The sequence below is a fragment of the Gopherus flavomarginatus genome, chromosome 4, assembly GCF_025201925.1.
Source record: "Gopherus flavomarginatus isolate rGopFla2 chromosome 4, rGopFla2.mat.asm, whole genome shotgun sequence".
Taxonomy (NCBI): Eukaryota; Metazoa; Chordata; order Testudines; family Testudinidae; genus Gopherus; species Gopherus flavomarginatus.
In genome coordinates, this window is record NC_066620.1 from 38,617,463 (window position 1) to 38,644,729 (window position 27,267).

Sequence of the window (27,267 nt, forward strand, 5' to 3'; positions counted from 1 at the left end):
AAGAAATCTGTAATCATAATTTTTTTTAATTGACATTTTATAGGCATTTTATTCCTATTAATTTTAATTGGAGAAAAAGTATTTAAAATGTTCAATAACTCAACTTTGGGAGGGAAAAAAGAACCCTATTTCGTATGTTGGCTGTACTTTTCATAATATTTTTACCTAACAAGTACAGGTTAGAGTTTATATTACAGTACTATAAACACATCATTATCATCATCTTAACAATAAACCTTTGTCTCTGAAATTGTCCTAGACATCTGTTGTTTCCATTACACAATTGCCATTGCAATAATGCTGTCACTGACGTTGTTCTGACTCCATTTCTCATATCTGTCTGAAAGAAACTGACAAAGTAATTGCTCTTGCTGGAAGTGGCCCTTCTGTTTGTCATCTGTACATGATAACTATAGTAGTCGTAATGTTGGTTTGATTCTGTACTATGGGTATTTTGATGGCTCTGGAAAATAGTCGTATTTTCAGTGACACTGTAATAGCTGTGTCATGAGATGAAGTGTCACAGGCAAGATATATAATACTGTTTGTTTAAACAGGAAATTTAAAATTCAAAACTTAGTAGCATTTGAATCTATTTTGCCATTGATGAGTGGGAGTTAACTACATAAGTAGACTCCAGTGTGACTGACTTAAGTCCCCAAAGTAGATCACTTCACAGTTAGGCTGCCATGTTGGGCTTAATTTGCATCATTCCTTGCTACAGAATCTAATGTGTGACTTCTCTGGCCTTAGATTTTACGCATTGGTGCAGCCTCTTTTGCAGATGGGGAAAGCCAGGGTTTGCACTGGTACAGCTCCCCCTTGTTTTGAATCAGGATACGCTGCACTGGTGCAGATTGTATCATATCTTGCCTTCCCCCGTGTACACTATGGGGTTGTGTCGCTGCAGCATCTGTGGCTGGCCACTTATAACTGTAATCAGGACACAAGTCCCAGCCCTGAATCCCTTCCTGTATTCCAAACTCCTCATTCCTGGCCCCATCCCAGAGCCCGCGGCCCCATCTGGAGCCCTCACCCCCCCCCACACCCCAGGCCCCTGTCCCAGAAGGGAGCCCCCTCCCACAGTCTGAATCCCTCAACCCCATCCTCAAACCCCCTCCTGCACGCCAAACCTCTCATCCCTGGCCCTACCTCAGAGCCTGCACCTCTAGCCGGATCCTTCACCCCCGCTTGCACCCCAACCCACTGCCCCAGCCCAGTGAAAATGAGCAAGCAAGCAAGGGTGGGGGAGAGTGAGCAACGGAGGGAGAGGAGATGGAGTGAGCGGGGGCAGGGCTTCATGGCAGGGGCGGGGCTTTGGAGCAGGGGGTGGGGCAAGGCAAGGGTAACTGGTTTTCAGCAATCAGAAAGTTGGCAACCCTAACCAATGTAGGCAAGGCCTGAGAGTTGGGATTTCTGAGATCTGTTCGTAGCTTCAGCACTGATTCACTCTGTGACCTTGGGTGAATCATTTAACTTCTGTGTTTGTTTCCTCATCTGTAAAATGGGATTAATTGTACTCAAAGGGTTTCTTATGAGTTGTGGTTATATAGGGGCAAGTTTTAGTCTGAGATCCCACTTGACTCTCCTTATAGTGAATGGACAGCATGTGAAAGCATATCTGAAGGTTAAATTTGGCATTTAAAGGTTTGTAAAATGATACATATAAAGTGGACTTGTGAATTTGCTTGGTAACTGCAAGCTGGTATGACAGAAGCAAGTATTCAAATCCATTCCTCTTTTTCACTTTCCCCTGAACCTCCTTCAAATTTGACTTCAGGTTAAGGTTGCTACAGTAAATATAACCCTTATACAAAATACACGACAAAAATATTGGTTAGTTGTGGTAAGTGTCATAAATACTCAATAAATCTTACAGTTAATACATTAGTAGGGCCCTACCAATTCACATGCAAAACGCATCCCGGACTGTGAAATCTGGTCTCCCTCCTTGTGGTATCTGGTCTTTTGTGTGTTTTTACCCCATACGATGTAGATTTCACGGGAGAGACCAGCGTTTTTCAAATTGGGAGTCCTGACCCAAAAGGGACTTGCAGGGCGGTCATGGTATTGCCACCCTTACTTCTGTGCTGCTGCTGGCAGGGCACTGCCTTCAGGGCTGGGTGTGTGGCCAACTGCCACCACTTCTGCGCTGTCACCTTCAGAGCTGGGGAGCCAGAGAGTGGGGGCTGCTGACTGAGGGCCCAGCTCTGCAGGCAGCAGTGCAGAAGTAAAGGTGGCAATACCATAACATGCCATCGTAACTTCTGCGCTGCTGCTGGTGGCAGCTCTGCCTTCAGAGCTGAACTCCAGGGCCTGCAGCCGTCGCTCTCCAGCTGCCCAGCTCTGAAGGTTGCACCACCGCCAGCAGCAGCGCAGAAGTAAGGGTAACAGTACTGAAACGCTCTCTCCCCCTGGCCAAATAACCCCTCCCACACACAACTCCTTTTTGGGTCAGCGCCAATTAGAACACTGTGAAATTTCATATTTAAATAGCTGAAATCATGAAATTTACTATTTTAAAAATCCTATGGCTGTGTAATTGACCAAAATGGGCCGTGAATTTGGTAAGGCCCTGTACATTAGGTTAAGAATACTATTGATGCGAAAATCCACTTTAAGTTGCAAAAATAGCCATAACACACACACGTGCACACCAGATAAACATACAGGAATACGTGTTTTTCACCAAACCAACACCTTCATTGAAATCTTCATCAATAATTTATAATGTGAAGTTTGCTGCAACAATGGGTTAGTGCAATTTTTTGATTTGCTTTTTTAAAATAAAACAAATCTACTCTGGATCAGGTTAAGTCTGAGTTTAGGAAATAAGTGAAATACTTCGTTCCTGAGTGGATGTTTGTCCATATCTTATTGTTTGGGAAAATTTGGCATAATTGGCCATTTCCAATTAGGAAAGGCCTGGAACTGAATAATATAGGATGTGTGCTGAAACTGAACTCCTATGGGGAAGAATGTACGGCACCTGCCAATAGTATTCCTGGCTCAAGACAGTGAGCAATCAGTTTCTCACTTTTGTGACCACTTAACTCCTCTCCTTTTTTATCCTCTCTCTCTCCTCACCAGAAGTTTTTCTTTGGAGTCTTGCAAGGGCTGCTAAAGTGTTTTAAAACCTCCTTTTAGTGTTAACATCTCCAACTTTTTTTTTATTAATAAGCATTGGAGCAGAAAGTTTTGAAGAGTGTATTGAAACTTTTACTCCTGATGATGATGAGGAGAGAACTTGCCAGCAAGACAATTACCTTATTTATTGTTTCATTTCCTGTCTTCTACGTTCCTTCCTGTCAGATACCATGATTGCTCAGATGTGGTATAATAATGTCCAGCCATACTTCTGGCTCTTCAGAATACATTTTATTTTGTTGCAGTCCTGCATGGAATAATTTCATAGGGATCCAACACAAGTGATGAGATGAAGAAATATTTTTTAAAATGTATAATACTTTCCTAATTTTCCACACACTCTCAAAAAGCATTCGAGCTTTTTCCCTCACTGTTCTTCATAGACCTTTTTTTCCTATACATCTCATTTCACACCTGAAGTTCCCACAGAAAATATTGCTTGTGCTTTGCATATGGAAGTTGGAAATGGAGTCCAAACTTTAGAACCCTTATCTTCCAGCTGTGACTCCAGAGTCAGTAGGCCAAGATTAGGATAATTGCCTTTATTAAATACTTCTTTTGGCAATTAAATAATTGGAGATAAACCTATCTCCTAGAACTGGAAGGGATCCTGAAAGGTCATTGAGTCTAGCCCCTGCCTTCACTAGCAGGACCAATTTTTGCCCCAGATCCCTAAGTGACTCCCTCAAGGATTGAACTCACAACCCTGGGGTTAGCAGGCCAAATCTCAAACCACTGAGCTATCGCCTCCCCTCCAATGATTAAATACAATTTTGAGTTTCAAATGCAGAAGAAAATTAAAGGAATCTCTATAGTCTTTATATTTGTTGTTACTATAATCATCCTAGTAAATTTGAAATGATATGTTAAATCATTTGTTAAATTATTTTATTTTTCATAAAATGGCAAATGAGAATATTTATTTTCAAAATAATATTCTTATGTTAAAGAGGGATCCCCTCCTCCCCAAAACCTTATTAATAAAAGAATTAAAAGAAATTAGAACAACACAAAGCTAGATATTTTATCATTTCTGACGCAGACAGTGGTGCCTTGAGAACATAAAGGGAAAATAAATGTCAGGCTACCTAGGACAGTTTCATAAAGGATTAAATTACTATCCAAAATTTTAAATTGAGGGCCAGCACTTGGGGTGGTGGGTTATATCACTGATACACATGTTGAATGAGAAGCAGGTAGAGAGAAAAAGAGAAGTTTATATTTGAAATTAAAAATACAGGATGTTAAGTAATAGAAAGGACATACGTTATAGTCTCCACACATCTGGCACTTTCAGTACCATTTCCTGTTACTATAAAAGTTTTTTAAAACCAAGCCAACTTCAAACATGTTACCATAAAGTGTACAAAACTAATAACATGTGGCTAGGGGTAAATTCAGTTCCTGCACAGGTCCCCGTTATAGTAGAACTGGTAGATTGAGCTGCATGTGGGGAGTGGATGTCCTGTGTATGATATAGAACCCACTTTTTGGGGATAGAGGAAAGCCAGGGCCAGAGGATCTTCCTTTGTGCAGATTCTCCAGTCTTCACGTCCATACACCATGGCAGAGGCAGCGACTGCTTCTGCTGCTGTGTTCAATGGCGGCTGCTACAACGCAGCCATTCTGCTACCTGGGGGTGATTCCTCCTTCTACTCAGTGGAGACCAAAGCACAGTCTGCTATCTTTGGGCTGGTCCACACTAGCGGGGGGGAAATCAATCTTAGATACGCAACTTCAGCTACGTGAATAACGTAGCTGAAGTTGAATATCTAAGATCGAATTACTCACCCGTCCAGACGGCGCGGGATCGATGTTCGCGGCTCTCCGTGTCGATTCCGGAACTCCGTTGGGGTTGATGGAGTTCCGGAATCGATATAAGCGCGCTCGGGGATCGATATATCGCGTCTAGATTAGACGCGATATATCGATCCCCGAGCAATCGATTTTAACCCGCTGATATGGCAGGTAGTCTGGACGTACCCTTTGAAATACTAGGGCAGCCTAGGGAATGCATGTACATTTTGTGTACTTTTCATAATCTCCCTTTTGATAATATCTATGCTAATTTTGTGTTCTTCATTCAAAAACAATTCCAGAGGGATTTTCTTTCTTTTGCGTGAAGGATGCCTTTCCGTAGAAATGCTTTGCAAACAATGTGTGAAGGGAAACATGTGGGTGGTTTATGTCTTTGAGTGTTGAAGGGACATCACCAACTTGTAATCTAGTCTGTTTTTCAAAAATAGGAGTTAAAAGTAGTTTCACATTCTACATACATCCATGAGTCCGGGTGCCAGTAGTTGTGGTTTGTCATATTTTCCTATCTTTTAAAAATGTCTTTTCTCCTCATAGTTGCTCTGTGTAAAGACGTTCACGAACTGGGAATACACTGGATCTTTGGGAAACAATGGATCTAACTATGCATAAAATACTATCAAATGCACAAAATTAATTGATGTGTAAATGAGAATGTTTATATATTTGCATAGAGAATTAATTGTATAGAAAAACTATAAAGAATTATTTTCCCTACTTTTTCATTTATGGTAATCTTAGGTGTTGTGTCAGTGGTACATTAATGTGCATAAAAGGGTTCCTTTTTGATTGATCAAAAAGATACACATTCCTGGGGGGAAAAGTGTGGGTAGTTTTAAAGTATCAGACGGTAGCCGTGTTAGTCTGGATCTGTAAAAGCAGCAAAGAATCCTGTGGCACCTTATAGACTAACAGACGTTTTGGAGCATGAGCTTTCGTGGGTGAATACCCACTTCCTCAGATGCATGTTATATGCGGGTTTACAGTGTTAGTTACTATATGAGTCATCATGACTTCCTTAATTATCCTCATAACTGATCACATTATACATATGGTGCATGGATGTGTGCACATGCAAAGAGAGAGTACTGAATACTAATGAATTATTTTGTTTTATAAACTTTTTTATTCCGTAATAAGTGTAAACAACTAAGACATTTTGTTGTTATCAGACATTCTCTTCTTGGCTGCTGTTGACATACAAGGCACATACTTTGCATACTTACACCTAGCAAAAATACACATTTGTCTCAGATAAACAAGGATATTTTAAATAAATGATGCTAAAGTTACAGAACTCATTCCTTGGTCTTCAGTGGCATATTTATTTTTCCTGTCAAAGATCATGGAAGAGGAAAAAAAAATAGAGAATGTTTTGTATCTATGAATTTCTGCTTTGCCTACATCCACACAAGCAAATGTGGAAACACATCAACTACACTATTAGTATTTTGCATCTGAAATTGTTTATCAAGTCACCAGTTTCAAATACAGTTGTGAAATACTGTAACTCATAAACCAGATAGGCTATCTAATGAATTATAGTAATTTAGCAATTATAAATAGAAATGACTTATCAGGCTATCTAGTCCATTTCAAGGTTAGTGGCTTAAACCAATTCTCCTTGGTAGTAATTTTCTCAGTAATTATCTCACTCTCTTCAGGTTTACATTAGAAGCTGAATTCAGCATAGGTGTTTCTCAAGGCCGGTCTGATGAGAATCAGAATACCATTCCCTTGCAAGTAGAAACACAGCTTTGAGTAGAGGCTGCTGTCTATTCAAAAATTTAATGGTGGATCTGTGAAGATAAGGCAGAAAGGAGTCTGTGCGGACTTTACACAACTTATGGGTAACTGTAACTGCAAGCTAGTTGCTGATGCTCCTTTCTTAGGACTACAACCAATTTTTCACATACTATTCCAGTTAAAGTAAAGGTACCAAAAACTCGAGATCCATAGTGCAAAGTGGATGGTAACAAAGAAATAATCAGAAATGCTCCAAAAAGAATGTACTTTGAACCAACTAAAAAAATGTGTCTGAAAACTAACTGAAAAAAACCCCTCTTTTTACTTTCTATTCTCTAAGGTCAAAGTTAACATCTGATGCAGAGAAAGAATCTATAATGATGTTTGGAAGAAATCTTCGACAGTTGCTTCTGACGAGCCCTGTGAGAGGACGTACTTTGATGGGAGTTGATCCTGGGTACAAACATGGCTGCAAGCTGGCAATCATTTCACCAACCAGTAAGTTTAAATTCCAGTTTTTTCCATCAGCTTTTAAAACACTGTTTAACTTTTGAAATTTACTGAATTACAGTAAAAGCTAGCTGTTAAACAATATACTTGTGGAGGGTATCTATTTTCTCTTATGATTTAGTCTTTCATGTGTGCATGTTACTTACCCTGCAAATTCCTTTAGTTGCATGGAATTAAATGTTACGGGCCTGAGTCTCCACTCCCTTGTCTAGTCATTTTCACCTGTGCCAAGTGGGAATGAACAGTTTTGCACTCTCATCACACAGTTGTGAATAATTAAAACACAATAGTTAGGAATCAGACCCTTAATGTATTACAGCTTAAAATGGAATCAGTATTTGAATACTTGCTTCATAATTTTTTCCCCACACAAATAACCTGTTTACACACTTGGAAATTGACTTCTTCTCTGCTTGTTTTTCTTTAATATTGCATATTTTAAAGTAAACTGGCACTTACAGAAGGTGCAGGACCCAGCAGCTCCGGAGATCTGAAGTTCTCTGGTGAACAGGTGCAGCTTTTAGGCAGCTGCAGGGCAAACCTCCCTAATGTGCTTTAATTTGGTCTGGAGGTTTACCCCAGTAAGGGTATGAAAATGTTTGTCACTTTCTCCTCCCATCCTGTCCTTGCCTTCTTTGTAGAGACTTCAAAAAAGAGCCAACAGGTGTGATGGCATGTGTTTTGTCATGTAGGTACTTGTCCCTCTCTCTAGTTAATAAAAGCTGTTTGTAGTGTTTTTCTTACATTGGTTAACTACCCAGTCAGTTTCTAATGATTCTGGCCTTGTTTACAGAGTTCCTTATGGTTTGGAGCAGAGTATCTATAATACATTTTGTTTGATTCATATGAAGACATTGGTCTAAAATGCCCAAGTTCCATTTTCAAAAGTCACTGAAAACCTAAAGCCATGTCTGTACATGCAGTACATCTAGTAAAGATGCTCTATGCTGACCGGAGGGAGCTCTTCTGTTGGCCCACCTCCATGATCAGCATGAGCTATGTCAGTGGGAGAAGCTCTCCCGCCGATATAGTGCTGTGAACACGAGCGCTTATGCTGGTGTAATTTATGTCAGTCAAGGGGTTGGAATATTCACACCCCTAAGTGACAAAAGTTTTGCCGACGTAGGCTGTGGTGTAGACATAGAAGCCTAAATCTCATTGACTTTCAGTGAGTCTTAGGCTAAGTCATTTAAACATAATAAAATTTTACCCATTGTCTTGTAATGTTTATGTTTCTCTGTTGAAGGACAGAAAAACATTTCCATATAAATTCTATCTTTTTATGGTTTATTTAGCCTTCTTTTCCCTACCCCTTCCGCACTGGTTACGTATTCAGCAGCTGAAATATATTAAAAATGGTGAGCGAGCCAGGGTCTTTCCTATCTTTGACCACAGTAAATCTGTATCTCTCCTCAACATGTCAAACTGACACTTTACAATATGTATCTTTCTTTAAAAAAAACCACAAAACCCCAAAACAAGCAAACAAAACAAAAAAAACTCTGCATTCTGTAACTCCTTGATGGCCATACCATGTGCATCTGGAAACTGTATAAGTATTTTGTCAATTCTTCAGTGAAATAAAACATTGAGCCACCCCACCTGTGGTTTGGATAAAATGTAAAGTACGCTGCTTTTTATAATAATCAAACAGGCTGTTAAGAGAAACCACCTTGTAAAACTTGTGGATGTTTATGCATGTTACAGTCTTTGTTTAAAAAAAAACAAACCCAACAATTATGGATCACAGGAAATAGGCCTTTTTTGCAAGCTAGTGACACTTGATTTAAAAACATGTATGCTGTTCTTCACAGACTAATTTTCTCTTTTCTTTTCAGCACAGATTTTTGTGAAAATGGAAATTACACTTTCCAGTGTGTGTGTGTTTTTTTGTTTTTTGTTTGTTTTTTTGCTAGACTGTTGTTTTGGGGAAGTAGTAATGGCTTTGGTGTTAACCCCATATTGCCTATATACAAGGATCAAATAATGTACACTGCTACCTCGATATAACACCACCCAATATAACACAAGTTTGGATATAATGCGGTAAAGCAGTGCTCCGGGGGGGGGAGGGAGAGGGGCTGGGGCTGTGCACTGCTGTGGATCAAAGCAAGTTCAATATAACAGGGATTCACCTATAACGTGGTAAGATTTTTTGGCTCCCAAAGACAGCGTTATATCGAGGTCGAGGTGTATTAGTTTTTATAATGCCTTCAAATTTATTTTCTTCATGTTGTTTTATATCTCAATGAGTTTGCTTATTAGTTGTCTGATTTTTAACAGTTACAGACTTACGTTTCCTTGATTTTCTGTATAAAGTTTCCTGACTCCCTGATGGCCTTCCAAAGTACCCAATCCAGCATTCTCTCTAATTTAATCTCTTTCACAGCACATATTACAGGGAATAGACTTGCACACACTGTATATTCAAATAAGACTGCTGTATTTAAGTACAATGAAGTATTACTAACTTAAAGAAAGGCATGCTTAATTGGGACAGCCATTTTATATTCACTTAGGATTTAGCTTGGTAGTGAATAGTAGTGACTCCTTAACTGGGACAGCATTTGCTTAAATTCTGCCTAAAGGACGGACACGTTTGACCAGTGCAAAGCTAGTTGTATTGCTTAACTAGGTGTTAAAGAGTCTTTAAATCCTCATTTGGGGCCAGCAGTTGCCAAATGCAAATGAAAAGGTGCAGAAAACTTGGTTATAACATAAAACCAAAACATTATGGATAGTTTTCATTTTTTTAAAAAGAGGTCGGTCAATTGCAGAAATAAGAATACGTTTGTATCTTTTAAGCGCTTTACAAATATTTACTGTTCTCATAAGACTTTTGTAAAATAAGTAAATAAGTGTTATTAGCAAGGCTTGGTAAAAACGAAAGGAGCCCAGATCCAGCAAAATGTTAGCCTGAACAATTACCGATGGATTTATCCTCCCAGCACCCTTGCGATGTGGGAAAGTATTAATCTTATTTTACAGAGGAGCCGAGGCACTTGTCACTAAGTGACTTGCTTATGGTCATGGAAGAAATCTGTGGCCAAACCTGGAATCAAACTCATGTCTCATGAGTCCTAGTCCAGTGCCCTCAACAGTAACTAGCCTTCCACCCCTACATCTCTCATCACAGAGCAGATGAGGGCCGCTGAGATAGAGGAATTCAGGAACTCTGATATCTGTTGCTGAGCTGGGAGGAGTAAATCATTGTATCAGTGTTCTATTAGTTCTTCCTAATCTGGGCGAGAGAAGCAGAAATCAGAGAATTAACAGTGTCTGGGCTTGTTTATTTGGAGGGGTAAGATGCTGTATGGGGATGTGATTTCTGGGCACATCAGATTTCTGATGTGCTGCACATGAATTGGTCTGTGTAGACTCTGCTGGTGTGCACTAAAGGTTCCCTAGTGTGTTTTAACTTAGTTCTGTTTAAAACAGCACTGCGATGAAGCACATGAACAGGGTCTAAATGGACCAGTTAGTATGCTTTAGAAATCCAACCTACAGAGAGCACATACTTCACTGTCTAAACGAAACCTCAGTCTCTGGATAGGTGCTGTAGTAGACACTCTGAATTCTGCAGTGGAAACTGATGCCCATGATAGCAATGTGGAGTGTGTATTCACAAATGCAACGGTATGTTATCCCCACTTTGCAGGGAGGCATAGTGACTTGCCAAAGCCAACAGAGGGAGTTTCTGTTAGAGCTGGAATTAGAATTTAGGCATTCTGTCTTCTAGGTCTGTACTCAGACCACTAGATCACACCTCTCTAAGCGGATCTTTAAAATGTACAGATTACAGCAATAAACCCTTTCTGCCCCAAGGAACCATTTCTTCTAATCACAAAATATTTGCTGAATACAAACAGTGATGCTGAATGGTGCTGGTGGTTTGTTATCTGGACATGTGTACTAGGAGCTAGGCAAAGTCTATCAACTCATTTCATTCTGGCAGTGAACCCAATTGTACATGGTATATAAGAAAATGGTGGATAATTATTGAAATGTTTTTCTTGTGAATCAGCCCTTCACCTTGGTAGTTCATCAGGAAATACCGTCTGGATTTTTCTGTTTCTAACTGAATGGTTTTGCCTTTCCTCATTCTAGGTCAGATACTCCATACTGATGTTGTCTACTTGCATTCTGGACAAGGATTCCGTGAAGCTGAAAAAATAAGGAGACTTCTTGTGCATTACAAGTATGATAACGAAGCTTTCATTAAACTATAAATAGGATAAATATCTACATTGTATCAAAATTGGATATACAAGCACTATGCCCAGAGATTTAGTGGAATTTCCCCTTTTATGGCTGATGGCTGAATGTTGCTCAATTTATGTTCATGTTTTAAAATATTGTATGTATTAGATGCTTGTGAAATCAAGCAGTGAATATAGTTAGTTTACAAATTAGATGCTGTGGAAATGTATTTGCAAAGGTGTGCCAATTCATCTTATTCCTACTGTGCAGCACCCATGTTAGTCAATTTTGGGAGCTTTTATGAACAGCTATTGCCACTTGTATTAAATTTTGGGATGGTTTTGGGTGGTGGGACGTTGTTCACTGGGAATTAGGAGTTTGACGTTAAACACTCATGCATACCTGTTGATAGCCTGATAGCCCTGGCCCTTACTGTACTGTTTTTGAGGCAGTTCCATCCAGTGTTATTCCATTGAGTGAGCTTCCAAAGCGAGTTTTTCTTTATTTTAGCTTCTGTTTAATTGAATAGAAGCCATTTTACATGGGGAAGGATTTTCCTGTCTGTGCAATAAAATGATTTAACATGAAGACTGCCAAGGTGAGTCATGAATGATGTACTACAGCCCTTGAGTTTCCTGTAGTTAGGAATTTTGTTCACTTCTATAAGAGATATGTGAAAATGATCACTCTCGCCGCTAACAACATCACAATGCACTCAAACCTTCAGACAGTCAGTCCCTTCCGCCATACATGCCTCAAGCCCTTGAAAAGCCTTACTACTAGAGCCACTTAAAGGTTGTTTTGCTGTTGTACATGCAACTAAGAGGATGGAATTCTTCATTGCAGGGTACTAGCTACTTTGTAGCTACTGCAGCAAGACACACTTTTGTGTGTGTTGTGCAGCTTAACTCTCAGCTAATCAGCCTGGTTCATGCTGAGGTGCTGATGTCTACAGAGTTCTAAGATCTTCCTGTGTGTGGAAGTTGGCGGCATGTTCTTGTTGAGTACAGCCTTTACATAAAGTGAAATTACTACACATCCCTAACTATGCAGGAAAACTGAATGTTTATCCTTTATCTCCTTTAAAGCTGCAGCACTGTTGTGATAGGCAATGGGACTGCCTGCAGGGAGACAGAAGCTTACTTTGCTGACTTAATTATGAAAAAGTACTTTGCACCACTGGATGTTGTATATTGGTAAGATTGCTTACTTTGTTTGACATTTCGTTTTCCTCTTCAGCATATTTCAATTTCAGTAGGTGCTTTTAAATGTTTTTTTTTTTTTAAGGTAGTTCCTCTGTAGTCCTCACCATCCTTTACTGGCCCACTCCTCTGGCCATAGAGAAGTGGACTTGGCTCCCTTTGGAGTATGTAAGCACCCATTCATGGGGAGAAGTTCACTAGAGCATCATTCAATGCATTCCCTCTCCTTGGGGATAAGTGTGCTGCCTCCATAGCAGTCGCCAAGTCTCACCAGCCCAAGGAACTCGGCCCATAGCTGAGGACCTGCATCCCATATCCTCTGTGTTTCACTACAGCAACTGTAGGTTGCTGATTGCTTGGCTGGGCCACTGGAAAGCACATTTAAATACTAGTATCATCTGTCTATGCTATGGAACGCTTGCTGATCCTTTGGGTATTAAGTTGCCTGGAAAAAATCCTTTGTTAATGCACTGCAAGTGTCATGAAGGATTCATCTTGACCATTAGATTTCAGAATTCAGCAGAACTGTCTGAAAAGCCTCTGTTTTGGGTTTTGTTGTGAATGCTGAGTCTGCCTGCTAGCACACCAGAGGACAGAACCTCTTGGTTTCCCTCTGAGAAATAATGGAAATATACCCACTATTATTTAATCATCTCAAATGATTTTTTTTAATCTTGGAGTAAGTGTTTGCATTGAAAGTAAAAAGCAACCATTTTTGTTCCTCCACTGAAATATTAAGATGGATGCAGTAAAAAGAAGTTCTAAGTTTTCCAAAAGGGATTGCTCTTCTCTCTTTGGGCTTTTGTCATTTTCTGTGTGTTTAAAGTTTTTTTGTCAAATCCATAGATTGAAAAGAGATCTGACAGAAATTTTCAATAAATGCATTTTTCCTAGGAAATTATGTTGTCATGTAACTCCATTTGTTCTTTGTTTTCCAGACTGGTATAAATTTGTGATGAGAATCAATAATTAATCTGATTTTATTTCAAAAGGCACTCTAGGGGTCCTGTTCAAATTTTTTAATGTTTGTTTTCAAATCGGAAGCTCATACAAGACTGTAGAAGCTTTTTATTGACTTTAGCCCCAAAACAGGGGCTTTGTGTCATTCAGTTCACATGGAAGACAATTATAATATGTTTGGGAAAAAGTCATATTGTAAAATTTTGTTTTCATTTATTTAGATAAAATTTGAAAGCCAGTTATGGAAATATAAGTGCTTTATTCTTTGTTGGAAGAAGCAATTGTAACTTGTTTGAATTTGTCATTTTTTTTTCAGTTCTCTGTGCTACAGAATGCAAATATCTGTTTGTTAAAGTTTGTGCAGCAAGATTTGTTTTTTTATTTTATGACCGGTTTTGTGGATGGTTTTCTTATCATGCTTTGCTTTTTTTTTCTTTGTGTTTTGTTATATTTATTTTGTGAGTAGAATAGGAATGTAGAGAGAACTTCCAAAATATTTAGCTCTGTCAGTTTCTTGGGCTGAACTTTGTGGAGCTACTGTAATGCAATATTTTAAAAATAAAAATATTAGGAGCTGGTAAAATGCATGTGGAAATAGAAATTGTGAGAACATTGTTCAGTCCAAAGTATCAAGTAGGTAGATTTCTCTAATAACTGTATATGGAGACAGATTTTTCTCAAATTTCAAGAATTAGATTACTCATTAAATCATATTATATCTTTTTTTGACAAAACCTGTTGTAAAACTTCAAGTGAAATATAAACTTTTTAGATTGTCAATAAAAGAGAGAGCTGAAATAAAAAGTTAGCATAATTAAAGTACTATTTAGTATCACTATCACTATTAATTTATGTTGTACTAGTATTTGCAGGTCCTAACTGGGATTTAGGGCTCCTCTGTACTAGGTGCACACTTAAGGAAAAGATGGTCTCTGCGTTGGTGAGCTTGTATAGGGAACTAAGAAGGCACCAATGATAATGTTAAAATGAATAACAGGTGGAATAATTTTAATTGCAGTAGACATATTCAGAATATTGGATGCTATTAGCCACGTAGCTGTCACTATTTAAATATTTCCAAATAAGCTGAGCCTGGGGTCTTAGTGGCTGTCCCCCACTTCTGACCTCCTTGACTATCTGTCTTTTTATGGAGGTTGGACTTTCATCTTGTTCTTTGGTCTGGCTGCTGTTTCTCTCTGCTGAGGGGTGTGTGCACACACGCACAGGAAGCCTGCTGCTCACTCTTGAAAGCAGTTGTTAGAAGCAGGCAGTAGTTTTTTTCTTTACTAGATAGTTTAGCCAGCGGCCTGGGACTGAGGACGGCTAACAACCAGGACAGAATTTAAAAACCTGAGCAATCCTGGCCAAATGGGATATTGTGAAGCATGAGTCAGAAAAACGAGTACTGTCAGTAACCTGAATGTTTTAATGGTCCAAGAATAAACACTTCTTTTTGTCTTATTACATTTCCAGAAAAGCTTCATTAATTTAGAGTAGGGTATCAAGCGATTTTAAAAAAGTAATTGCGTAATTAATCGCACTGTTAAACAATAATCGAATACCATTTATTTAAATATTTTGGGATATTTTCTACATTTTCAAATATATTGATTTCATATACCAGTTTTTTATTTCAATTACAACACAGAACACAAATTGTACAGTGCTCACTTTATGTTTAATTTTTATTACAAATATTTGTACTATAAAAAACAAAAAATTGTATTTTTCAGTTCACCTCATACAAGTACTGTAGTGCAATCTCTTTATCATGAAAGTTGAACTGACAAATGTAGAATTATGTAAAAAAAGGCCTGCATTCAAAAATACAACAGTGTAAAACTTTAGCGCCTACAAGTCCATTCAGTCCTACTTCTTGTTCAGCCAGTCACTCAGACAAACAAGTTTGTTTACATTTGCAGAAGATAATGCTGCCTGCTTCTCGTTTACAATGTCACCTGAAAGTGAGAACAGGTTTTCTCATGGCACTGTAGTAGCCGCCATCACAAGATATTTACATGCCAGATGCGTTAAAGATTCATATGTCTCTTCATGTTTCAACCACCATTCCAAAGGACATGCATCCATGCTAATGAGGGTTTCTGCCCGATAACGATCCAAAGCAGTGCAGACCGACGCACGTTCATTTTCATTATATGAGTCAGAGGCCACCAGCACAAGGCTGGTTTTCTCTTTTGGTGGTTTGGGCTCAGTAGTTTCCCCATCAAAGTGCTTCTCTTTTAAGACTTCTGAAAGCATGCTCCACACCTCGTCCCACTCAGATTTTGGAAGGCACTTCAGATTCTGAAACCTTGGATTGACTGCTGCATCTATCTTTAGAAATCTCACATTGGTACCTTCTTTGCGTTTTGTCAAATCTGCAGTGAAAGTGTTCTTGAAATGAACATGTGCTGGGTCATCATCCAAGATTGCTAAAACATGAAATATATAGCAGAATGCGGGTAAAACAGAGTAGGAGACATACTATTCTTCCCCAAGGAGTTCATTCTCAAATTTAATTAACGTATATTTTTTTAACAAGTGTCAACAGCTTGGAAACGTCCTCTGGAATGGTGGCTGAAGCACGAAGGGGTATACAAATGTTGTTCTCACTTGCAGGTAACATTTTAGATAAGAAGCCAGCATTATTATCTCCAGTAAATGTAAACAAATTTGATTGGCTGAACAAGAAGTAGGACTGAGTGGACTTGTAGGCGCTAAAGTTTGACATTGTTTTGTTTTTGAATGCAGTTACGTAACAAAAAAAAAATCTACATTTGTAAGTTGCACTTTCATGATGATGAGATTGCATTATAGTATTAGGTGAACTGAAAAATACTATTTATTTTGGTTATCATTTTTACAGTGCAAATATTTGTAATAAAAATAATATAAAGTGAGCGCTGTACACTTTGTATTCTGTGTTGTAATAGAAATCAATATATTTGAAAATGTAGAAAAACATCCTAAAATATTTAATAAATTTCAATTGCAATTCTATTGTTTAACTGTGCAATTAAAACTGCGATTAATTGTGATTAATTTTTTTAATCGCGATAATTTTTTTTGAGTTAACTGTGATTAATCGACAGCCCTAATTTAGAGATAAGGTTGCTCAAATCCGTTTCTTCGTGATAATCAAACGCAAGGACCTTTTCTACACACAGTCTGAGCACAGCTGTGTAGTTAAACATGTGCTACCCCCTGGGGAGAGGCACTTTTTTTTGGATGCCTTATATCGCTTCTGCTACTACTAAGGAATCAATTTCAGCAAAATCGAAACAGGACATTGTTAATCTGAGACAGGAGTGTTCACCCTGGGGCATTGCACAGATTGAACTAAATCAGTTTACAAACCAGTTGAGTGAAACCAGTGCTAAAAGTGTAGCAGAAAGCATAAATTAAGACAACGTGCACACCCAACTCAGTAAACCAGTCTCCAAGCATTAGTTCTTCAGCACTGCTCAAGCATACCAACAGTCTACTACAGAGGTCGGCAGCCTTTCAGAAGTGGTGTGTCGAGTCTTCATGTATTCACTCTGATTTAAGGTTTTGCGTGCCAGTATTACATTTTAACGTTTTTAGAAGGTCCCTTTCTGAAAGTCTGTAATATATAACTAAACTATTGTTGTATGTAAAGTAAAGAAGGTTTTTAAAACATTTAAGAAGCTTCAGTTAAAATTAAATTAAAATGCAGAGCCCCCCAAGACCTGTGGCCAGGATCTGGAAAGTGTGAGTGCCACTGAAAATCAGATCGTGTGCTGCCTTCGGCACCCGTTCCATAGGTTGCCTGCCCCTGGTCTACTACCTTGCCTAGATGTTCGCTTTCAGTTCAGCGGTACTGTTGCCTTCAATGCACGTACTTCAAAACAGTGTCAATCCAGAACCCCCCCTTAAAAAAAAAAAAAAGGGAGGGGCCGGTATGTTCACTGGCCTTTCAGAGGAGGCTGGCTTTGTCAAGGTATTATTCCCACTTTGAACTTTAGCGTCCAAAAAAGTGGGGACCTGCATGTACCCTTCTAAGCTCAATTCCTAGCTTAGGTCTGATAGCGCTGCCACCAACCAAAAATATAGTGTTTTGATACACTTCCTGTCCCCCAAAACCTTCCCTGGGGGACCCAAGATCCAAACCCCTTGGGTCTTAAAACAAGGGGAAATAAACCATTCCCCCTCCCAGACTTTCCCCTCCCTGGGTTACCCTGAGAGTTACACTGATCCAAACTCCTTGGATCTTAAAACAGAGAGAAATTAACCTTTCCCCCTCCTTCTTTCCCCCCACCACTCCCTGGTGAGTTCAGACCCAATCCCCTTGGGTCTTACACAAGGGGAAAAACATCAATCAGGTTCTTAAAAAAGAAAGCTTTTAATTAAAGAAAGAAAAAATATAAATTATCTTTGTAAAACCAAGATGGAAAATGTTTACAGGGTCTAAGCTTATACATAGACTAGAGGGACTCACTCCCCCTGTAGCCTAAGATACAAGTTACAGCAAACAGAGGTAAAATACCCTTCCAGCAAAATACACATTTGCAAATTAAGAAAACAAACATAAAACTAATTCACCTTTTCTAGCCAGTACTTACTATTCTGAACATGAGAGACTGTTAGAAAGAATGGAGACAGATCTGGTTGCACGTCTGGTCCCTCTTAGTCCCAAGAGAGAACAAAGAACAAAAAAAAAAAACAGCACAAACAAAGACTTCCTTCCACCAAGATTTGAAAGTATCTTGTCCCCCGATTGGTCCTTTGGTCAGGTGTCAGCCAGGTTCACTGAGCTTGTTAACCCTTTACAGGTAAAAGAGACATTAACCCTTAACTATCTGTTTATGACAAGCTTGCTTAACAGTTCAGCAGTACTTAAAGAGCAGATTTGGGAGCTCTTGCAAATCTCCCAAATCAGCTTCGTAGTAGCTCAGCTGTTGCAGAACATGTGGGCTTGGAGGAGGGATAGGAAGTGGATGGGGTGGAATTGCACGATTTGGCTTCTTTTGTATTTAAAGCCTGTGGTATATACTTTTTAAATTATCACTAACGGAGGGGTTGGAGAGCACAGGTGATTTTTTTTTTTTTTTTTTTTTTTTTTTACCATTTCTCCCTCTCATTTTCTTTTTTCTCCGACCCATCATGTGAAAGTAGCATAATACAGTTTCAGACAATGAGAGTTATACAATGAGGAAAGTATGTGGGTAATTGTATGTACTAAAATTTGTGCACAATCGAATGTCGAACTTCTGTGCACAGCTGCTATCACTGCATGTGCAGTCCTGCTTATGTTGTGCACTGATGACCAATTACACATCCAGCTAGTTACTTGCATGTGCAATTACTGCAGCTGGGCATGCATTTTTGCTTACACACTTTGAAATTCTGGTCCTCCATTTCCAAAGCCATATATAGTAATTTCAGAATTGCATGTAGAGAGATCTTGGGTAAAAACCTGATCCCATTAAGGTCAATGGGAATTTTGCCACTGACTTCAATGAGGACAGGATTTCACACTTTGTAGTTGGTGGTACAAGAATGAAATGACTGGGCAGGTCTTCTTTATTTAATTTGCATATTTTAGTTTATTTTTCGACATATTTTGAAGGAGACCAGTCTGTTTTGTCTTCCAGCACTATGGCAAAGACAAAATATTTTATTTGATCAGCTATTTATAAACATTGCTGATACCAGTAAGTATAATAAAATATGAGCTATTAAAATACCAAGACTTCAACAATAACAGTTATATATTCATAGAATCATAGAATACAGTAACTCCTCACTTAAGGTCCTCTCACTTAACATTGTTTCAATCTTATGTCCCTGGTCAGAGGACATGCTCCATTTAAAGTTGTGCAATGCTTCACTATAACATCATTTGGCTGCCTGCTTTGTCCACAGCTGGCAGTCCCTCATCAGCTCCCCTACGCCCTCCTCACAGCGCCTCCCGCCCACCGGCAGACCCCACGGATCAGCGCCTTCCCTCTCCTCCCTCCACCTTCTGCCTGTGGCAATCAGCTGGCCTGCGGCATTCAGGAGGGATGGGGGAGGAGTGAGGACTCGGTGCACAGTCTCAGCCTCCCTCCCTTGTCTCTCGAAAGCCACAAACCAGCTGTTTGCTGTGGGCAGGAGGCAGGGGAGGGATAGGGGAGGAGTGAGCACGCAGCATGTGGAGTAAAGAGGGGGGGAAGAAGAGACGGGTTAAGGGTAGGGATTTGGGGGAAGGGGTGGAGTGGGTGGGCTGAGGATTGAGCCCTCCGTCCCTGGTGCTTGCAGAGTAGGGGGAGGTGCCGCTGCTGCTGCGCAGCATGCTTCTCCTAGCCTATAGCACCTTCAGCCTCCTTGCCTGCCTCATTGTCTCCAGTGCCAGTGAGCTGTGCCTGTGTGAGGTAAGGTGGAGGCACCTCCCAACTATAGTACTGTACTATATAGCAAAAAAAAATTTCCCTGAAACCTAACCCCCCCATTTACGTTCATTCTTACGGGGAAATTGGATTCGCTTAACATCGTTTCACGTAAAGTTGCTTTTTTTCAGGAACATAACTACAATGTTAAGTGAGGAGTTACTTGTCAGGGTTCATCTAGTCCAACCCCCTGCTCAAAGCGGGACCAATTCCTAACTAAATCATTCCAGCCAAGGCTTTGTCAAGCCTGACCTTAAAAACCTCTAAGGATGGAGATTCCACTACCTCCCTAGGTAACCCATTCCAGTGCTTCACCACCCTCCTAATGAAAAAGTTTTTCCTAATATCCAACCTAAACCTCCCCAACTGCAACTTGAGACCATTACTCCTTGTTCTGTTATCTGCTACTACTGAGAACAGCCTAGATCCATCTTCTTTGGAACCCCCTTTCAGATAGTTGAAAGCAGCTATCAAATCCCCCCTCATTCTTCTCTTGTGCAGAATAAGCACATAGTTTTACTGAAATACTCAAGTTTTGCGAAATGAAGTTTGTATTCAAAAATGAAATCACTGAAGACTGCAGTAGGAAATGAGGCATATGGTGGGTTGTTTTTTTTTTCTGGTGTGGCTTTAAAAACTGTCTGAACAAAGTTTGACAGTTTTTGATTTAAAACAAATATTTTTCACTACTTTTATAACTAGCACACTTTCCTTACCTAAGTCCAACCTAAATAATTGCAGGACTTCCTCTTTTTTTTTTTTTTTAATGTAGTTTCTCTTGTAGACCTATGTTTATTGAACTAGATTAGGATTGGACTAGAGCCCAGAGACAGTCGTATATGGTCTGTAGTTTTTTTGTTACAAATCAACTTTTGTCGCCAGGCCCAGTAAATATTCTTGATTATTTTTGTTAGTTTTATTGTGAGTTCTTGCCAAAGATACAATGTATTATACCCAAAACAGATGTTCTGTTTAGACAAATGTATATTTGCTTTAAGAGATCCCAAAATGAAAATGAAACAATAGTGTGTTCAGCATTAACATGACAGCTGATGAACTTCAGGATTTCATGGGCCTTTTTAAGTTAAGTTAAAAATCTTTGGGAAATACATATGTAGAGCAGTGGGACTGGTTTTCTTTGGCTTGCTGTCCTTTCTAGGAGTCTTTGAGTGACAACTGTTTGAGTGACAGATGGGCTATGCTAGAATAGAGCAATGTAAACAGCTTGATCATGTTCTTAAAAATAAATTTAAAAAGCACAATTTTACTTTCTGCCTAAATTGTCTTATGATAAGAATACAAGCATTCTTGCAGGTGAAACTAATTATTTGTATATTTGTATTGAAGTGCACTCACGATAAGTTAGCAAACAGTCCTGTGGCACCTTATAGACTAACAGACGTTTTGGAGCATGAGCTTTCATGGGTGAATTCACCCACGAAAGCTCATGCTCCAAAACGTCTGTTAGTCTATAAAGTGTCACAGGACTCTTTGCTGCTTTTACAGATCCAGACTAACACGGCTACTCCTCTGATACTTGTCACGATAAATTATTTCAGCTCACACTTAACAATAGTTTGTAGCATGTGCATTAGATTACTGGTAGATAAAACAACATCAGAAGATTAAGAATGTAACCTGTATACTTTAGATGTTTTTTATTTATCATCTATTTGGCTTGTTGTCATTTGTATTGTTTCTGTTATCCTGGACTTTAAACCATTTGTCCTTTTCCCTTACCTTTGACACAATCTTTTTCTGGCTTTTCAGATATTTCAAGCATTGATCTTATTGATGATCTACTAGTATTTGTGTTCAAACACTACTATATTGTAGCAAGTCAAGCAAAATCCATAAAATCTTGTAAGATCATTTCTAATGCATTTTATTTCTTTGCTTTAATGTCTTAAATACTTAGGAATTTTCTGCTGAGGTAGAATAGGAGTTCCATAACTTTGAAGTTGGTTCTTAATGGTGAAAAATTGATATGAAAATATTTGTTCAACAGGAATTTAAGTTCATTTGTATTTTTATAGGTATCTGTACAAACTGTAAATTCCCCTTTTGATTTTAATCTGTGTTTTATGTTGCTGAATATCTGCTATACTCTGTAGACTTGAACAAATGCCACTTTCAACTTCTCTGTGCCTCCACATTTCTAATGTTACACTCAACTTAATTCCATTGCTTTTCTGCTTCATATCTCAGTTTGAAGGCAGTCTGACGTTCAGGTTCATATTAGGATAATTAGGTTTCAAGGCGAAGCAAGGGGATTAAGATGTCTGACGTCTAGTTGCAGAATAAAGTTCAGAGCCACTTATAAAACTAGTTTGATTGGTTAACGGAAGTATTCAGTGCTTATGCGAGCATTAGTCGGTATTTCATCAGGTATTCTCAGTGCTGTAACTCTAGATGTGACCTTGGGACTTGATTTACCTCAGCTCAGTTTTCTTTATTAATGTGCCATGAAAGAGGTACATGAAAGATAGCTAACATCAAAGCACCTTTTAAAGTAAAATAGTTGATATGAATCCCTTGGTATTAAACACTGTCTGTCAAATGTTTCAGCTGGCTTGCATCCTTTTACAAGCTATTGCTTGCTGCATTAAAGCAATTGTTTCAAGTCTGTTGAGGGTACTGAAAGGAGAGGTGGGGAAGTGGGAAATTTTACTCATATTTCTTTCAAATTGTATTTTCTTCAAGTTTTTATTTTGATCTGTTAGTGTATAGGAAGCAGAAAATAGTTTCCAAAGCTGTTGCAAAAGGAATAAATGTTCTACAAAGACAGCATGTAAGTGTCTGAACTGAAAAACAAACTGTTTTTTACCCATTTAGCTACTTGGGTTTTGCCAAGTCTTAAACGCAGACGTCCAAAATTCTGAACAACACATAATATTTAGAATGGTGACAAGGGGTGTGTGTGTGTGTGTGTGTGTGTGTGTGTGTGTATAAAGCAGTGTTTCTCACACTGGGGTCACTGCTTGTGTAGGGAAAGCCCCTGGTGGGCCAGGCCAGTTTGCTTACCTGCCCCGTCCACAGGTCCGGCCAATCGCGGCTCCCAGTGGCCGCAGTTCGCTGCTCTGGGCCAATGGGAGCTGCGGGAAGTGACAGGGCTGAGAGACATATTAGCCGCCGCTTCCAGCAGCTCCCATTGGCCTGCAGCGGCAAACCGTGGCCAATGGGAGCCGCGATCGGCCAGACCTGAGGACGGAGCAGGTACACAAACCAACCCGGCCCGCTGGATGCTTTCCCTACACAAGTGGCGACCCCGGTTTGAGAAATGCTGGTGTAAGGAGTGTGTGTGGAGGGGAAAATAAGACACAAATAATTTTTTGAAAATTATGTAATGTTCTCCATCCAAACTGTCTTCCAGCCCTTGCTTAAAGGGTGTTAACCCTTTTATTGTGATCACTAGGAGCAGTTGAAGCAGAACTGATAACCATGAGCACGTCACAGAAACAACCATATAATATGTTATATTTCCTGATACTGACAGCAGGCAGCAGTAGTTTCATTGTAATCCTGTTTTAATGAATGCTAACTTTTAGCTGCGTTTGTATTTGAGACCATCCTGTAAATGAGAATTTTATTTGTGGGTGAAAAGAGTGATTTTCTACAACTTTTCTTGCTATATATATAGCAAGAAAAGTTATAGAAAATATATGTTTGTGTGTGTGTGTGTGTGTGTGTCTCAAATCACATATGTGTGTGTGTGTGTGAAAACATATTTGATAAAACTATCAGACATAATCAGCAGGGCTCAAGATGAGGTTCTGAGCTTCATATAACATAAGCCTGCGGATAAGTATAAAGGTGTGGTGAACCCAAATTGTTAGAGCCCTGCAAATCCGCAGATGTTTTCCATCTTTGCAGATTGAAGATTGGATGTGGATGCAGATTTTTGATCCTCACAGGACTCTAGAGCAGCAGTTCTTGATGGGGAGTGGGGAAGAGCGGGAAGGGTTGAGGGGGTCCGCCCATTGGGCTGAAGCTCTGAGTCCTGGTGCCCCCCACAGGGGTTTAGCCCTGGGGTGTGAGAGGGCGGCAGGGGAGTGCCAGACCTCAGGGCTTTAGCTCCAGGGGGGTGGGGGAGGAGTGTTGGGGCTTAGGGCTTCTGCCCCGCTGGGGGCTGAAAGATCAGGACTTCTACCCTGGGTGGCTGTGGCCCCCCCGAAACCGGCTTCTGGCCCTCCAGGGAGCCTTGGACACCTGGTTCAGAACTGCTGCTCTATAGGGTGCTGGTGCGGATATGAATCTATCTAAAAGTGCAGATTGTGGGTCAGATACAATTTGATTACTGTGGATGTGTATCTGCACGGGCTTCTACAAATTGCATCGAAGAGTTAATCTCAGAAGGCACTTTGAAACTCTGAACCTGACTGTGTAGAAAAGGCAAGGTTTTACTTGTCCTGAGTATGTGACTATTGGAAAAGTTTACTGGGTATGCTAGATTAAATCTCTATTCATCTGTCTAAAGAGGAGCAAGCAAGTGAAAAAAAAATTGCACAGGCTCCAGAAAACCACCAGCTGAGCTGGCAAATTAGGAGATGTGAATTCTGGCCTTTCCTAGAATAAATTTGGGGATTTTTAAATATAAACTTTTAAAAGGGTGTTAACTGAAGTTGTGAAATGGGTTTTATAGCAATGTGGAAGGAATTAGGATTTTTTGAAAAACCCTGCCTCTTTTGGAATAAGAATGAAGTCCAGTCAGGAACTTTTTAGTAGATGTAAAGAGAGTGAATGATGGGTCTACATCAATCTGAGAACCAGACATAAAACAAAACAAAACAAAACATAACTAGTAAAAAGAGGTCTACATCTAAATATAATTCTTAACTTTTCCAGATCATCAGAGGGAATTATCTGATGCAGATGTAGAACAATTAACTTAATATCTTTTAAAAAGATACTCCTATATTTCTTCCCCTTTATTTTTACTTTTGAGAAGAAAATCATGCTAACAATGATAAAATATGTAGCCAAGTTCAAAAATATCTATCGTACGTAAATCTCATCAGATTTTATAAAGATCTTATAAACACACACAAGAAAAAGTTGAATTTGTGCAAAAATAGAAAAGATTTTAAGCAGAGTGAATTTGATTTAAATCAAATGAAGCAGTTATTTATGAAGTCATTGGAAGGTGAACAATCTCCAAATCAGCAGGTTAATCATTAATATTTGGAGAATTTTCTTGCCATACTGTGTTAGGAGGAAAACATCACCAGACAGACATTTACATTGTTTTATTTAACTAAAACAACAACGTTATGTATTCTGGATTTTTTTCTTCAACAGCAAACATAATATTTTAACAAAACAAGCATGAATTTTTGAATTTAGTTAAACATAAAAGTTTTTTAAAATCAAGTTTGTTTTTGTTAAAATTGTTTAACTAAAATAGTTAAATGAACTATTTAAAAAAACAAAAATTAAATCGACTGTGTCAGCCAGCTCAACACGAGAAACTTAAAATATTGGCTTCTGCAGCTAACTCAGTCATCTTCACCTTTCATTTTCCTGTTTGTTCATAATCTGGAAAAGAAGAACATGCTTTCCTGCTTTTTCAGGTCCCAAATGATTTCTCAATTTGGAATGAATTAGTCCAAAGGAAGAAAATATTCTTTCTACACTGACTCAAGAAGCTACTGCTGTTAAAAGTGAGATTATCACTCTAACAGTCTCTGAATCCAAGTGCTTAAGTGACTTCCACAAGTTCACTGGTTTGACTTTCTTTAAAACATCATCAGCAAACATATTTCTTGAATGGTTCTTTTTTTCCCAAGCTGGGTCTCTTTTATGGCCTGCTGCCATTATAGGTTTTCCCTTCTAGTGAGAGAATGGTATGGCAGATCTCAAATCAATGAAGGCTACACTCAGAAAGATCTCAAAAAGCATTTTATCAAAAAAATCCAATTTAAATACAAAAATATGATATATATAATATATATATTTTAAATAATTGATTTTTATCCACCCTGATTTTAAGCCTGTATGTTACCAAGCATGCAACTATGCATTCAAGGGCAATTATTCATACATTTTACAATGAAATACGTTGATTTCAAAGTCAGTCTCAAAATTCAGGTAACTATTATTCAAATAGCTCTGTATTAGAAACTGAGTGTCCATTTTCAGAAAGATATTGGATTACAAATCTGGGGGACCAAAAAGCCTTCCCATCTAATCACTGATACACTTGTATTTTATAGTATTATCTACAGAGTAACTAGTTGTAGGAAATAGTATGGGTTTGTTCAGAAAATTTTTGATGCCACAGAAATGTAGGTAATTAAAACCCCGTACTGACTACCTCCTCAGGAGAAAAAAGTAGATACCAAAATGATGAGCACTTTATACATATAATAACAGAAAGGAGTAAGGTGAGGGGAAGCAAATGAGAGAAATATTTACAAATAAAAGAACAAAAAAAATTGCAAGTGAAGGAGATTTCTTAGTGATAAGCTAGGAAAAATGCAAAAGATAGTGCTTACTGTTTAGCACACCACAAGTGTGTCCATTCGATCTCATGAGATTTGGTTGGCATCATGGTCAGAGCTTTGGAAGGCATTCACTGAGCAAGACTATATATGTGAGTAAAGTGCAACAACTTACTCTAGAAAGCTCAGAGTCAGTTTAAAAAACCTAAAGTACCAGTATAATGCATTAAACAAAGAATTGTTGAAAAGCCATGTACAAAACAGAAGGCAGCTAGTTATTCTGTGCATAAAAATGAGTTTAATCCATACGTAGCCATCATTTAAAATTGTATTATTATTCTGTTGTGCTGTCCGCTAATGTTTCAATACTTTTAGTTTGTCAACATAATTTACTGTACTCAGGATTTTGTGTGTTGGCAATAGCAATCTCTCTAGTCTGAAACCTGGCATTCAAAATCTTATCATAGAAGACAATGATTGTTATTGAATTTGAAGAAAATTGATTTGCTACATTATAAAAATGAAACAAAATTAGCCTATTTAGATGTCTTTTTTTTTAAGGTTCCATAGATTAAAGACCATCTTGTTTTCTATAATAAAATGATTTAGGTTATTGGTTCATAATATAGCTACATCCAATAGAGCTTTTATATTCTGTCTAATCAATAGTCTACTTTTCATACAATGTGTAAAGGCAGACTTACATGAGTTACTTTGTTGAATTGCTATAAGACAACTAAGCGTAAGTCAGTGTTATAAATTAATGTTTTTGCTACAGTCAGTTGTTAAAAACACATTAAACTGTTCTTAAATAATTGCTGACAAAATAGACTATTGATAATTGATTTATTTGTCTGC

General features: G+C 38.7%; 1 protein-coding gene across 2 annotated transcripts in view; it reads left to right on the top strand.

Moving 5' to 3' along the window:
- Positions 1–27,267, top strand: part of SRBD1 (S1 RNA binding domain 1) — a 249,577-nt gene that overhangs the window by 60,829 nt on the left and 161,481 nt on the right. For both annotated transcript variants that reach the window (XM_050951786.1, XM_050951788.1), the window contains exons 14-16: positions 7,049–7,206; positions 11,326–11,416; positions 12,507–12,614. In XM_050951786.1, coding sequence (XP_050807743.1) covers positions 7,049–7,206; positions 11,326–11,416; positions 12,507–12,614 — 357 coding nt within the window. The remainder of the gene's footprint in view (positions 1–7,048; positions 7,207–11,325; positions 11,417–12,506; positions 12,615–27,267) is intronic.